Source organism: Onychostruthus taczanowskii, unplaced genomic scaffold (assembly GCF_017590055.1).
Source record: "Onychostruthus taczanowskii isolate IOZ18803 unplaced genomic scaffold, ASM1759005v1 scaffold7, whole genome shotgun sequence".
NCBI lineage: Eukaryota > Metazoa > Chordata > Aves > Passeriformes > Passeridae > Onychostruthus > Onychostruthus taczanowskii.
The window spans coordinates 7,274,262-7,288,732 of NW_024504786.1; the positions used below are offsets into that span (position 1 = coordinate 7,274,262).

Genomic DNA, 14,471 nt, shown 5'->3' on the forward strand with positions numbered 1-14,471 from the left:
CTACGCCACCGCTTCCCAAAGGCCTGATGCCAGGTGTGGGCAGGGTTCTTTCCCGTGTTCAGTCACAGTGCAGATGAAAAGCCATGAGTGTAGTAAATAAACACTCGTTTATTTACTACACGAGTGTTTAGTAACTAAACACGGATCCCCTCCGGATCCCCTAACTCGTGCAGCTGCTGGTGGGGTACCAGAAGGGCGGCTGGATGCTCTGGGCAGCGAGTCCTTGAGAAAAATGCGATATCTGAGTGAAATCAAAAGCAACGACGCTGTGAGAGCAAACTGTAACAGGAAAAGACCTCTGCCCTGCCCAGACTGCTGTTGTGCCGTGATTCCTGGGTTCGCTTTCGGGCTGTACCTGTGGGTTTGGGTGACCACTGTGTCCCTTCCCCTGCGGCTACCGACCTGCGCCGGGAGCGGGGCCGTGCCCACCGCGCTTGTTCGCTCCGCATGTAACGCGGCTTTGCTCTCAATAAAAGCTCCTTTCCAGCGTGCGCCTCCGGCCGGTTCCTGGCAGGGGAGATGGGACGGAGCGGAGGGCGGAGCGGGCTGAAGGGAGCGCGGAGCGCAGGGCGGGCTGAGGGGAACGGGGCGGGCTGAGGGGAGCGGAGCGGAGGGCGGAGCGCGGAGCGCGGGGCGGGCTGAGGGGAGTGGAGGGCGGAGCGGAGCGGAGGGCGGAGCGGGCTGAGGGGAGCGGAGCCATGGCGGGCCCGCTGTGCCAGGGCTGGGGCCTGGGGGCGGCCCTGCGGAGCCGTGCCGCGCTCCGGCCGCTCGGGCTGCTGGCACCGCCGGCACGGGAGGTGCTGGCACCGCCGGCACGGGGGGTGCTGGGGCCGGCAGCGGGATCGGGAACGACGGCGGGATCGGGAGAGGCGGCGCTGGAGGAGAACCCCTTCTACGGGAAGTACCGGCACAAGATCCAGGAGCTGCGGAGGTGGGCCCTGAGGGAGGGAGGCGGCGGGACCGGGGTGGGCGGGCTGGGTTTTGCGAAACGGGCGGGTCTGGGGAGCGCTTTCTTGAAGGAAGGATGTCCTTCTATTTTAGTTTCTCACCCTCTTGAGAAACTCGATTAGTTTAGGCCAGTTGCCTTGAAATTCACGCGTAGTTGGCACCAGGTCAGTGAGGATCGTCTCCCAGCGTGCTCAGCTTGATGAGAGATAGTTCTGCAAGATTAAATTAAAATTTTAAGTTAAGAACACGAATCAGTATCATAGTAAACATTTTAAAAGGCCAAAGGATGTTAATCACCCAGCAATGCTCTCCACCTTTGTAAACCTTTGGAACAGGCAAAGAGTACTCCAATTTTGGAAACCATTGGAGCAGGCAAAGAATATTCCAACTTATGGACTTCTGTCGTATCATAAAGGAGGATTTGAACAGAGAAATGAGTAAGCAGAAGTTGAGGCTTACTTTAGGTGTAAGTCCATCTGCTGGCAAGGGCACAATGAGAACAGCCCATAGAAGAATCATGGTTTTGAATTATTCTGATAAAGATTGATTACTTTACTTAGCAGTATAAATCAGTGAAGCAAAAGGCTTCACAGACTCACTTACAGAACCATGAAATGGCTTGGGTTGGAAAGCACCTTAGGGATCAACCACTTCCAACCCTCCTGCCATGGACAGGGACAACTTCCACTAGGACAGGTTGCTCAGAGCCCCATCCAGCCTGGTCTTGTTGGAATGCAGTGCCAAAAACAAATCCAAAGCCTTGGGTCATAGCAGATATTGTGCAACAGCTTTCACAGTTTCTTAACTGTGTATTGATTTTTCCTGTTTATCATCATAATTAAAAACTTGAGATTATTTAAAAGCAAACTGGAATGTTTTAGTTGTATGAATTTATGTCCAGTTGGACAAGGAGCAGGGAGGAGGACTTGGATGATCCTTGTGGGTCCCTTCCAACTCGAGCTATTCTATTGCTCTGTTGTACCTTTAACAGTCCCTGTTCCAATTCAGGTCCAATCCAGATGTGTTTGAATCCCGTATGGAAAAAAGAAGTGAAGTGAAAAAGCAGCCCGTGGGACATTCCAGACAAGGAGAGTTTATCAGATGCATGGAGGAAAAGGCAAGGCCAATTTTCTTTGTAAATCACATACCTTGAAGCTCTAATGTTATTTTTGTGGGATTACTGTAATGCTACAAACTTGAAGTATCCCTATCAGTAGGAGCTCTGAAATTTCACTGTGATGGCTAAAAGCATTGTTCTCTACTCCTCTGTATTATTATTTTTTAGACTGTGAATTCCCTGCTTGAAACCTTAAGTTTAATTAGTTCCAGATTAGTTTGGCCAGAAGAGTGACACAATCCTGCATTTATCATTTCTTCAGTGAAAGCAATAAAACTGTTCAATAATATTGGATCCAAAATGCATAATAGTTTCCTTTTGACAAATCCTTTGCAGCCTTAAAATTCATAATTCACATTAGGTTATTAATCTTATTTATTTCACCTAATCAATCACTTATTTTTTTTTTTAAATACACTCCAGTGATCTTCAGGTATCTTGAGCTCCCACTCGGGAGTTTTGCCAGCAGGCAGGTTATGTGTGGCAGGGAAGGCAAATCAGTGGTATTAGCTGTAAAATTAAAGAAGAATGTTTTCTTGCAGGCAGAAGGCTTGGGCAGCAAGACATCAAAGGGAGGATTCACAAAGGATAAGGTAAGAAATGAACCCAAGTGTTAGGAGGGGACAGTGGCAAGGCAAGGGTGTATTTCCAGTTTCAGTCAAGAGCACTTTGATATAAACTTGGTGTTCCTTATGCTGCATTTGAATGTAAGATCTTGGTTTACTGTTGGGATCCCATTCAACCTTAAAACTCCTGGCACTCTGGGTTTTTATTGCCCTGTCCTTTTTCTGTGACACCCTGGAAATTCCTTCCAGTTGGGGCATCTGTTCTGAACATTAAATGGAAAGGGTTAAGCTCCTTTTACAGCATGGAAATACATTTGCAGTGATCAGCCAGCCAAGGGACAAGAGAATTCTATTTCACATTCTTTTATTTCGGTGAATCTTCAGTGTAAATCTGCCAAAGAGCATGTCTCTGAGATGGCTGAAGGCAAAAGGCTGCAGCTCCTGTTGCAGCTTCAGCAGAGATCTGCACAACTGGAGCAAAGCATGTGCTGTGTCCTGAAAGAATCTATTCTGCCTCAGTGTGTGAATCCACTTCTCAGTGTGTTGCTGCTGTATTTTATTTGGCAATTAGAGGGACTAAGTAACACTATAAATTGAATAGAGTTCCTCTAGGTTGATTTTGTTCTCTGTAATTGCATGCATTCATTCTGGATTCTTACAAGGTCAGAGAACTGCCCTCATGCCACATTCTTTATGCTTTCTCTTGCAGACACTTGATTCAATTCTTAATGTTGAGATGGTGAAAGAAAAATCAGCAGAGGAGATAACACAGGTAATGTATTTAAATGGAATAAACTTTGCTTCACGTCTGTGCTTAATAGTAATTTATGTAAGGATGGAAATTTTACTTAGACTGAAGAATAAAACACATCTGTGGATGTACATTTGCAAAAAGCATATTCACATGGGTATCCATAGGAGAAGATAAAGTTTTCTCCATCTAGGTAAGTCCTCCTAGGATGTGCTAGGGGGTGCAGGTACACTGGGTATTGCCATCCTGCTGTGGTGAAGAAAACAAAAGCATCATGCAAAGACCTGTCTTCTTTTGAAAATGTTTTGTATGTTCTTTATTAAAAAAAACCCCACGACCACCAAAAAACACAACCAAAAATCATTAGTGTGATTGTTGGGAAAGAAGTGAGAAGCACTTCTGGTGGTTAATAAATACTGAGCCACCTCTGAGCCCACTGTTGATTTCTGTTACCTGGTTGGAATCTGTCCTTTGGTACATCTGGAGCCTGTGCAGAAGTGTGTTGCATTAGCAGGAAAGTCAGTCAGGCTTGATAGAAAAATGACTTCCCAAAGTGCTTACACAGGTTAGCTGACGTTTTAAAGCATTTAACATTACTGCTAAATGCTGGACTTGAACTGTATCTCATCTTCTTTGTTTCCTACAGATTTGGAATCAGTATTTTTCTGCGAAAGACACAGTTTATGCTGTTATTCCTGTAAGTAGTTCCTCTATAGTTCTGCCCTTGAAAAGCCAACATGCAAAGCTTTTCTTTCCAGCTGAGATTCTGCTGCTTTTAAAAGCAGTCATTAAAGGAAAGTGAGGTTTCAAGAACAAGCTTACTTTCTAGGTTGAGTGATTTTATTGTCCCAAACAAAGGCTTTTGTTTTCAGAAATGCATAGTCCTTTTTTCTCACTCAGAGGAGTCTCAATAAATCAAGGACCTTTTTCTGCACACCTGGCTGGAACTTACAGGCTTATTTTAATACAAGCCTCCAACACTCTTTGCAAGGCCCTAGTGTTTATTAAGGAGCATTTGTATTTTTAGAGTTATTTTTGTCAGAGTTGCTTGTTTCTTTGCCCTCTTCCCCGCAGCACAGGCAGCTGCCTCAAGGTTAATGTGGCAGTCCAAGAGCACTTGGCTGGTAACTTGCATGTGGCTGATCACTTAGGACTTACTTTCATACCTTTACAATTATTGGCAGCACTGTCTTTCTTGAGATTGCAGGGTGTTTCCTGAGATAAGATCATATTTCTTACTCCTGATAACTTTTCCAGATGTTAATTGTTCTTAGTTTGCATTAGGCTGAAGGAGACTTTTTTCACTTTGGGGATTACTCTTTAGTCTTTTCTTCAGGGTCATTCCGTGATTGCGATCTCTTAAATCTGTCTTTTCACAACTGTGTGTTCCTTGAGTTCTCGAAGCCTCATTTAGATCTGGGGTCTGATTTTTCATTGTATTTGGCCCTTTCTGTTGCAGCTGAACTCAGTGGGAGGCAGTGTTCTAGATGTGTGATGTGCTGAATGCTCTGAAAGTGGAAGTGTGGGATTTGAAGTCAGCCTCGTGTTTCAGTTTTCCCAACATGTGGATGTTGTGGAAATAGTTTGATTTGCACTTTTACTGTAGCAGAGGGCCAAAGCCAGGGACTCCAGTTAAAATGTAGGTCTTTCATTAGTGGGGCTGGCAGTGTGCTTTGGTGCACTGTTTTAGGAGGAGTGTTGGAAGCTTTTTAAGACTTCAATGCAAACCAGACCCCAGGCACATTAGGAAGCAGTTCATGGTGTCATCGAGGGGAAAAAAATCCCCTTTGTCTTTTGCCAGAAGCTTTCTGTTGGCTGAAAGAAAGGCCTTGCATAATTCTCCCATGCTCAAAACATGAAGGACTTTCTTCTTGATGAATGGCATGTTTTCTTTCCTGAACACCTAAGAGTGGATATTAATACAGTGCCGTGCTCAAAACATGAAGGAATTTCTTCTTGATGAATGGCATATGTTTTCTTTCCTGAACACCTAAGAGTGGATATTAATACAGTGCTAGGAAGCAAAAAAAAAAAAATTAGGCAAAAGATTTGGGGAAACACAGAGAACACATGAATGAAACTGCCAGGTTTCATCAGGGCTGAAATAGGGTTGTGGTTGTAATTTAAACCTCAGCAATAAGTGTGTTACTGAGTGTATAGATGGGCTGCATTTTTATACTAATAACAGATGACAATGATGTAAATCCACAGTTTGGAGCCAGGGAAGTGTTGTCTCGCTCAGCTGTTGACACTGCAGATACAGTGGAGCAGTTACTGAAAGAGGATGTAAGCCTCAGGCCTGGGGCCCCACATCCAAGGCATGAAGCTCCGGATCCAAGGATTTTGCTGCTGCATCTTAGAGACAGCCTTGTTAAAACAGGATGCTGATGACTTTTAGGTAAATAAGAACTGAATGCAGCTTTCCAGGCACTGATTGTCATCTGTCCCCACAGTGGGACCTCTCCAGATGGAAGCTGTACTAAAGGTTAATGAGGTGATTGTGAACAGCTCTGCATCCACGTTTGTGTTATGAAAATTGAACTTCTCTTTCTCCTTCCCCAAAGGCAGACAAGTTTGATTTGATGTGGAAGAGAGCCCAGACGTGTCCATCGGTATGTACAGCAGTGTGTGCCTGTAGAGCTGTAATGCTTCTCTTCAGAGCCTGATCCATTAACTTCTGACCCTCCTGTGTTCATACCCATTGGATCAGCCTGATTAGTAAAATCCAGGTGTTCAGACACTTGTCCTGGTGCTCAGTGTGTATTTATATGTATGAAACAGTTTGATCAAGATAGAAGAGATGGAGCGTTGAGAGAGCAGCAGCACAGAATCTCCCAGGGAATGGAGACTTTACTGGGTTGATGCTAGGTCCTACCTACTTCACTTGCCAAGAGCAAGATCAAATGTATCTGGTTTCCCAAGCTACTTGGAAATGGGGAAGTTATTTATAGCCTGAAGTGCATTTCTGTACACTGCACTGGCACTGAGTCAGGTATCCTGCAAGATTTTCTGCTCCTGTGTTGTCCTTCCCTTGGTGGGGTAAAACCAGCAAGTCTGTAGCCTGTGGAGCTGGATAGGCTGTAAATGTCTAGAGAGGAGATGCTTGCTGCCTCTTCTGGAGCAGCTGATAAAATGACAGGATTAAATACTCTGCTCCTTACCTTATATTTGACCATTTCTGCTGTTAGTTTCCTAGGTGAGAAAAAAAAAGGTCAGAGTCTGAATGTTCTCCACTTTCCTTTCTTTATGTCTCAAAATACTGACAAAAGTATTTGTCAAGATATTTGCTAATGAGTTAATACTGATAGGATAATTCTGCTTTATTGTGTGCTTCAAAGTCTGATTCTTGCTGTCCTGTCACTTGTGGTGGGGCAAAGAAACTCTTTTTTTTCTGTTGTGGTTCTCTAACTAAAGCATTAATGCTGGAGGCCAGTGTGACACAGAAATCATTTTGTTCTATGTAAGGGAAAATTTGTTTGTTGTTTTTATCATTCCTCTGCAGTTTCTGTATGCTTTGCCAAGAAAAGAAGGCTATGAGTTCTTTGTGGGGCAGTGGTCTGGAACAGAATTACACTTCACTTCCCTGATAAATGTTCAGGTAAGTGTTTGAGATAAAAAGTTCAAAATTGACTTATGATCCAGAAATAGATAGTATCAGCATATTGCAATATATGGTATTTACTAAGTAGTTTAGCCAACAGGTTGTCTAGCTTAATTTGAAAAGAATTCTCATGACAGTGGCTGTTATTAATTATGGTTTAATTGTACATTAGTTACAGGTAAATTAGTAAAGTTATGGGTATTAAGCGTCTCTGTAGTGTAGAGGGTAGTGAGGTAGAAATTCAGTAGACTCAAAACATGTGCAAGGGCTAAGCATTTTAGAACTGTTTGTGCAAGCTACTTAAAATAGCAATATATGCTGTAAGATTAAATATCTTCCTAAAAATTGTGGGTTCTTTTAAATGCAAAATGGGCTTTAGTCAAGTTAAAAAACAACCTAACTGCAAATCCCTTGTTTTCTGTAAATACCAAGAACAATGAACTTGTAATTAGAACTGACCCTTGAGGCCTGGGAACTGCCTCTGTGGCAGTTAATGCTCAAAGTTTTGTAATCAAGCACCCAAATCTGCAGTGGAGTGAAGGTTTTTATGGGATACTGACAGGTTTCTTTCTCTCCTTCAGACCCAGGGTGAAACTGCTCCAAGCCAGCTGGTCTTGTACCATTATCCTGATCTGCAGAAGGAGAAAGGGATAGTACTAATGACAGCAGAAATGGACTCCAAGTTCTTGGTAAGAGAAGTCTGCTCATTGCCTTCCTTCATTTTATGCTGCAACTCCTCCTACAGTTTTGAATTACAATTGAATTACAGTGAAGCCTTTCGAAGACCCTTTGCCAAAGAACGGTCCCACTCTCTTTCTTTAAACTAATGTACTTAAGGCTAGGGAAAGTCAGAAGAGAATCATCAGTCTTTGGTGATTTCAGTTCATTCATTAATTTTTTTTAAATTTGGGTATTACAGGTGATAGTTGTAAAATAATAAAGCTGCTGCTTTCTCTTCTAACAGAAGCAAATTTAAATGAAAGCTCTTGCTACCTGCAAACAAGTTAAAACAGTGTTTGAAGCTTAATCCTGTTTGTCAAAGCAGGAGACTGCAGAGCTGTGTGTTCAGTTTGTGCACAGCTGTGCTCTTTCCCTCTGTGTGGGCACACCATTACTGGCATAACTGTACCAGTGCCTGGACTGGTGGCACTGGGCACTGTAGTGGTGGAACAGAATGATTAGAATGGCCCTCCTCTAGCTGACCTCCTGACACCCCTTCTGAAACAATGAATGCAGTAATTGGTAATGCTTTTCTTTTTCCCTGTTGGATCTGAGAGCAAACAATCAATCTTGGCAAGTAGGTCAGCTGTAAGAAGGGAAAAATGGTACATCTTGGAGTGGGCAGGGATGACAAAAGCCACACTTGACCTCTGAGGCAGATGCACAGCAGGACAGCTGCTAAAACACACGGTGCTGGAGTGTTTAAGTAGGTCAGGAGCCACAGGGAGGTGGATTATTAAGAGATTTGCCGAAGTAAGGTGACTCAGAGTTGAGCCACGTGCTGAGGAGGAGCGTGGCATTTCTTTTCCAGTGGGGCACTGGCACAGCTCCATCCCAATGGTGACAGCTCTGCTCTCACTCCAGGTGGTCCATGATGCCCAGTGCTTGGCCAACCAGGTGCAGCTGTTCTACGCCACGGATCGCTCCGAGACCTACGGATTAGTGGAGACCTTCAACCACAGATCCAGTGAATTCAAATACATGTCAGTTATAGCAGAGCTTGAGCAAAGTGGGCTTGGAAGAGAACTGAGACCAGGGCAGGCTTCTGACAAGTCATAGAGCCTGGCCTGTGGTGAAAGGAGCCAGCAGAAGCAGGGAGTCCTAGGAGGGGTGGTCCAGTGTCTTCTGTTTTACAGCTTGGATTTGGCCACAGAAGTAATCTGCAGACATCCTGGGAGTGACAGTCAGGCCTGTCTGGCACTGATGCAAGATGAGGACTTGGGTCATTTGAACAACAGTAACTAATTGCTGAAAAATGGAGCCCAGTACTTCAGTGTAACTTCATCAGAAAGAGCCATTCTCCCAGTCTTGTAACTTCCTGCTGCCTGCTGGATTGTGGAAATCTGAAATAAAATGACAAAAGGGGAGCTATGTAACGGGCTGTGCTGACATCAGGAAGGAGATGACAACCAATGTTTCTTCTCAGTAAACACATATTAAATGCCCTCCACCATTATAATTGCATGGTTCAGTGCTTTTTAATCTGTGTGGAATTAATACAGGCTTGTGTCCATCAAGAAGAAAGAACAGGAGCAATGGTCTAAGACAGACACCTCTTTGTTTCTTTGTGAAGTTTCTTACACAGATGTATATTGTGGTCTGAGCTTTTCTCAGGATTAAAAAAAAACAGTCACTAGATTTGTTCTGGGAATTTTCTGCTTCTTAATTGATTTATTAATTGTATCCTGTTGTGATGTTTCTGTATTTGACATGTTGTTTTTGAGCAGTATGAACATGATTTTATTTTTTTAGTATATTTTTAACAGTGTAGAGGAATCATTGCCTGTTTTACAGAATTATTTTTTCTCAGGCTGGCATCTCGTCAGCCAACTCACAAATGGCATTTGAAGGAACAAAAAATAACTCTTGTTCCCACTTCAGGAAAGGCACTATCCGTAATAAAAGAAAGATGGACTGGTGTAGTGACAGAGAGAGTCACCAGCCAGCTTCTTGTTTGTCAAGTGAAAAAAATGTCTTGGTATGAACATGCAGAGCTGCTTTAACACAGCAGTGTTGGTAAGAGCCTGGCTTTACAGACTGCAGCAGGCTGGGGGTTTTAAACCTGCCCCCAGCAAAAGAATCCCAAACCTGATGCTTTGAGCTTCTGTTGTGAAGCTCAGAAACGTGTGAGGCAGCACATCCACGGACAAGGACACTGCAGCAGTGTGATGTGCAGCCTGTGGGGGTTATCAGCACTGCCACCACTGCACAGGGGGACACAGGACAGCCAGGAGCTTCCAGGAGCCACTCTGGAATACTTCCCATGTCTACATGAGACCCCAGCACTAACTCATCCTTAGCACTAATTAGCTCTGGGCCACATTGCGCCTTGTCAGCCTGCTGGAGCTGGCAAGCATTTTGGGGGGAAAGAAGGATCTGCAGTTTGTCTCTGTTGGAGGGTGTGGCTGGTATAAATTGTCTTCATTAACCACAACCTGACATGAAGCTGTGATGAGTAATGAAGGTTTCTTGCAGCATCTTTTTTCTGTATAGTTGTAGGATCCCATTGCTGTAATGCCCACTGTCACTCTGTATTTTCTCTGCCTGTTCTTTGCCCTACATGGCTTTTGAAAGTCCCTTCCAACCCAGCCCATTCTCTGATTTTATGACATGAATACTTCAGCTGAGCACTAAAGCTACACAGTGCAGTTTTATGTTGAGGTCTATTTTATCACCAACTCTTAGATGTTGGGTGTGAACTCCTGTCCATTCAGGCAATTGCAGGATGTTTCTAGAAGAGGCAGATCTCTTGGGGCCTTGCTCAAAGGAGATGGTCCTGCTCCCTGGTAATGTCTTTTGGTTTCTGTTCACTGTGTGCAGAGCAGTCTGCAGAGCAGGGGAATAATGTATCAGAGGCATGGATAGGGCTGTGATAATCTGAACAGCAAATCACCTTTATTAAAAGGCATTTCTGCTTCTGGTTTATGGTGTTCCTGCTCCATTTATCATTTTTCCTCAGCTGATAGAAGGGCTGTTTTGATTAATAATTTACTTCCAGCTTTGAAAAAGTCGAAGTTGCTGTGTTCATTTTTAATGTAGCTACAATGTAACATCCCTGAGAGTGAAATCTAAGGCTTCCAAATCTACACCTCAGCCTCTTTCTGAGCATAAAAGATCAAATTCTCAGGTATAAGTCTGTAGTGATCTACCTGTAATTTTCAGTGGTGTTTTTTTCCTAAACCCATCATGTGATTTTTTTTTTCCTAAGAACTTTTCTGGGGCTTTAAAAAAGGCAGAAATGGCCAGTGATGAGCCTAAAACTGGGATGAAGACCCATAATAAAAAGAATCTCATCCTCTGCCCCACTGAATGAGTGCTGCAAGGGGGAGTAACCCAGCTGAAGAAGTGCCCCTACAAACCACCCTCGCTGCAGAAACCAGCGGTGATTTGTGGCTGTGTGGCTTCTCCAGTGCCTGGGACACATTTGTGCATGGACTGTGCTGCCTGGCACGGCCATGGCACGGGCTGGCCACGGGCATGGGTGGGCACTGCGAGCTGCAGAGCAGGCACAGCCCCCCGGGGCTGCCTGGCTTTGTGCACATCAGCAGCTGCACCAGCGTTAAGCCAATAAAACCTCACATGGAGTTTGTAAGATTTGATGCCCTTAGGAGCTGAGCCGAGCCTTAGGGCTGGTGAAAAATAATGCTGTTAGGCTTGGCATGGGGAGAGAGGTAACAGGGGGAGAAGGTGGCTGTGGGATTCATGTGCCATGCAGCCACTAGAGGGAAGGTTTGTCTCCTGGTTCTGAGCTCTGGGCACTCGCACAGCTTGCCTGAGCCTGTCTGCTCAGCTCTGTGAACTTTGTGAGTTGTGTGCTGAGAGCCACACAGATGCTCAGGCTGCTCCTGTGTGATCCATAACGAGCTGGGCTGTGCTGAGTTTAGCCCATGGTTCCACCAGCCCCGTGTCCCAGATCCCACCTGAGCTGCCTCGGGAGGGCAAACGTCCTGCAGTAGTTTCCCAGCATGTTTTGCTGTTTGCCAGTCTTTTTTGGGCCAGCACCTTCCCAAGATGGATTTGTCTGGTTTTAATAGCTGTCAAATGGGCACGTTCAGGGAGGAGAAGTCCAAGACTCCCAGTGGCTCCATGTGAACTTCAGCCTCTGCAGCATGCTGGCTGTGCTCTGCCTCCCGCTGGAGGAGAGCCCAGGACCAGGGCTGTGGCAGGAATCCTGCAGCAAGGTGCTGTAGGAGCGCCCTCAGTGCTGGCTGTGGTCTGCCTCCCGCTGGAGGAGAGCCCAGGACCAGGGCTGTGGCAGGAATTCCCGCTGGGAGTGGAGGAGCAAGTTTTGCAGGCAGAGGCTCTTTGTTCCAGCATCCCAAACCTCTGGCTTGCCCATCCAGGCCTGTCACCCTGGGGAGATAAATCCAGAGCCCGTCCTGCTCCCAGGGGAGGAGGTGGCAGTCGAGGCAATCAAGGAAGTGCAGATTGATGGATGACGTCTTACCCTCCCTTAAAATGATGACTCCAGTGCTTTTTCATCTGTGCCTCGCTTTTTCCCCTTTGCCTTGGAAAATGGCAAGACTCCAGTGCCCTCTGAAGAAGCCCTCCACGGCTGAAGAAGCTCTCACTCCCTGTCTCTGAGTTTGTGCAGGACGTGGTGGAGCAGGGCAGAGCAGGGGAACTGACTGTTCCCAACGCTGCACAGCTGTTTTCTGGACACGTCCTGTTCCCCTCTGGGAATAACCAGAGCAAACCCACTGCTCCCTTTGCTTTGTCTTCTGGTTTGCACAGGCATTCACAGCCTTCCAGCCCTGTCTGGGAGCAAGCATCTCCCCGGCTGCTGAAGTGGCAGTGCCCACGAGGTGCCGGGCATTGTGTGAGAGCCCAGCGCAGTGCTGGGGGCTGGCAGGGGGCTCCCCCCTGCCCCCGGTGCAGCCGTGTCCTGACAAGCCTTGCCAAGCTGCTTCGCTGCCCTGGGCCTCTTCCCGTGCCTGCCCCTGGGCTCCGATGGAGCCGCCCAGTGCTCCGGGCTCGCTTCCGTCCCCGCTTCCTTCCCTGCTTCCTTCCCCCGATAAATTCAGCCATGCACCTGCCTTCAGGAGCGAGGCCAGCATTCCCCTCTTCCTTCCTCCAGGGCAGACAAATGCCCTCTTCACAATAATGCATCCCTCCTTCCCCAAAGCTGTCCCTCAGAGCTTTTCCTCTCTCCCAAGTGACTCCTGCTTCCCTTCCCCACAGCTGGAATACCGGGTGGCTCTGGGACTGTGGGCTCTCTGCTTTTTGAGGTTTCCAAAACCTCATGTGAGGGAGAAGTCCCTGAGCAGGAGGTGCTGCTCACCCCTGTGGACTTGTGGGGCTGCAGCTGATGTAATTCCAGCCCTCCTGCTGTTCTCCTGGCCCCTCTCTTTTGGCTCCAGACTGCTGAGGGTGGGAGGACCCCATCTCCCCTCCAAGTATTTTGGCTCCATCTTGCCTGGATGTAAATCCTGGCTATGAGTTGCTTTTGGGATCTTTGCTATTTGGCCAAGCCCCCTTACTTTTGGATTTCTGCCCATTTTCTGCAGGGATTTCAGTTGAAAGTTTCCTCTTGGCTTGGCATTTGCTCTTGGGAATTGCATCTGCTTCACAGACCTCCACTTCCCGCTCACAAGGTCTGAGGACATTTTGTTGTTTCCTGCATCCCAGGTCCCCAGGAGGACAGCAGCATTGCTCAGCCCTTGCTGGGACTTGGGCTGGCTGTAATGAGCATCCAGCGCTGGGGATGAGAAAAGACTTTGCCTGAACCTGCTGGAGTCAGGAATGTGGCTGGTTTGCTGGTGACCAGGAAGAGTCTGCTGGATTACTTGAGCTTGATCCTGATTTTAGGGGTGTTACATGGACCTGCCTGCAATGACTGTGAGAGATTTACTCTTGAGCAGGGCAAGGCTGATGTGGAAAAGGCTCAGCCTGCAGGTGCAGGGAGGATGCACGCACAGAGCTGAGCTCTGAGGTTATGGCTGTTGTACTGGGTTAGCTGGTGATGGTGGTGGTGGGAAGCAGCTGGACAGATGAATTTCACAGCTTGTGCTTCCCTCCTGCCTCAAGAGCTGTGCAGGGCACTTCACCTCAAAGTTTTACCTTTTCTGCAGATGTGAGACACCTCAGCCATCTCATGCTGTAGTGGATGGAGAGCACAGATGAATCCTGCATGTCCTTGGTGTGTCCTTCTCCTGTCTCCTGGGTCAGGACCTGCCCTTCAGCCACATCCCAGATGGGAACAGGCAGAAAAGCAAGGGGCTCCTGGGGTGTGCAGGCTCCAATTCCCTTCAGCTCCAGTCAAATTGATCCACCAGTGGCTGCTGCCTGATGAAATGGGCCCTACAGTGTCTTCTTCACTTCTAATAAGATGCTGCTGCAGGTGCCAGAGTTCCTATTGCACCTGCACCAAACCAACCTCACAGAAAGGGGGAGGAAAGCAAAGTAAATGCCTTGCAGGGCTGGGCTGAGCTCCCTCGTGGCTGGCTGGTCTGGGAGGCTGCTGGATGAATTTATTTTTAAAGACTGCCTCTGACCATTGTGCCTCAAGAGCAAACCCTGGCATCACCTGCAGCTGAGAAGCCGTGTTCTGGGGAAAGGACTATGGATCCTGCAGGGATGCATCCTGCTGGGTGCACAGGCTGCATGGGGTTGGGAGATAAATCCACAGCTGCAGCACCAGGGGATACCAGGCAGGGTTCAGGGAATCAAACCCTCATCCTAAACGCTCCAGCTTTATGCAAACGTGCCTATCAGCCACATCCTCCTTGCCCTGTGCCCCACTCCCCAGCTCACCCCATCACCCGCAAA

The 14,471-nt window shown here is 46.8% G+C and overlaps 1 protein-coding gene across 1 annotated transcript; it reads left to right on the forward strand.

The window, feature by feature from the left end:
* The first annotated feature begins 646 nt into the window (after positions 1–646).
* On the forward strand, positions 647–9,339 carry ATPAF1 (ATP synthase mitochondrial F1 complex assembly factor 1). The gene is made up of 9 exons (XM_041421245.1): positions 647–931; positions 1,957–2,065; positions 2,608–2,658; positions 3,341–3,403; positions 4,029–4,079; positions 5,947–5,994; positions 6,885–6,980; positions 7,565–7,672; positions 8,568–9,339. Exons 1-9 carry the CDS (start codon positions 699–701, stop codon positions 8,760–8,762), a joined length of 954 nt encoding a protein of 317 aa, XP_041277179.1. The 5' UTR covers positions 647–698; the 3' UTR covers positions 8,763–9,339.
* Positions 9,340–14,471: the final 5,132 nt, after the last annotated feature.

Coding starts and splice junctions, on each gene's coding strand:
- ATPAF1 (XM_041421245.1), top strand. CDS start 699: ATGGCGGGCCCGCTGTGCCAGGGCTGGGGCCTGGGGGCGGCCCTGCGG. Junction 2,066..2,607: donor TCAGATGCATGGAGGAAAAG/GCAAGGCCAATT, acceptor GTTTTCTTGCAG/GCAGAAGGCTTGGGCAGCAA. Junction 5,995..6,884: donor GAGCCCAGACGTGTCCATCG/GTATGTACAGCA, acceptor ATTCCTCTGCAG/TTTCTGTATGCTTTGCCAAG.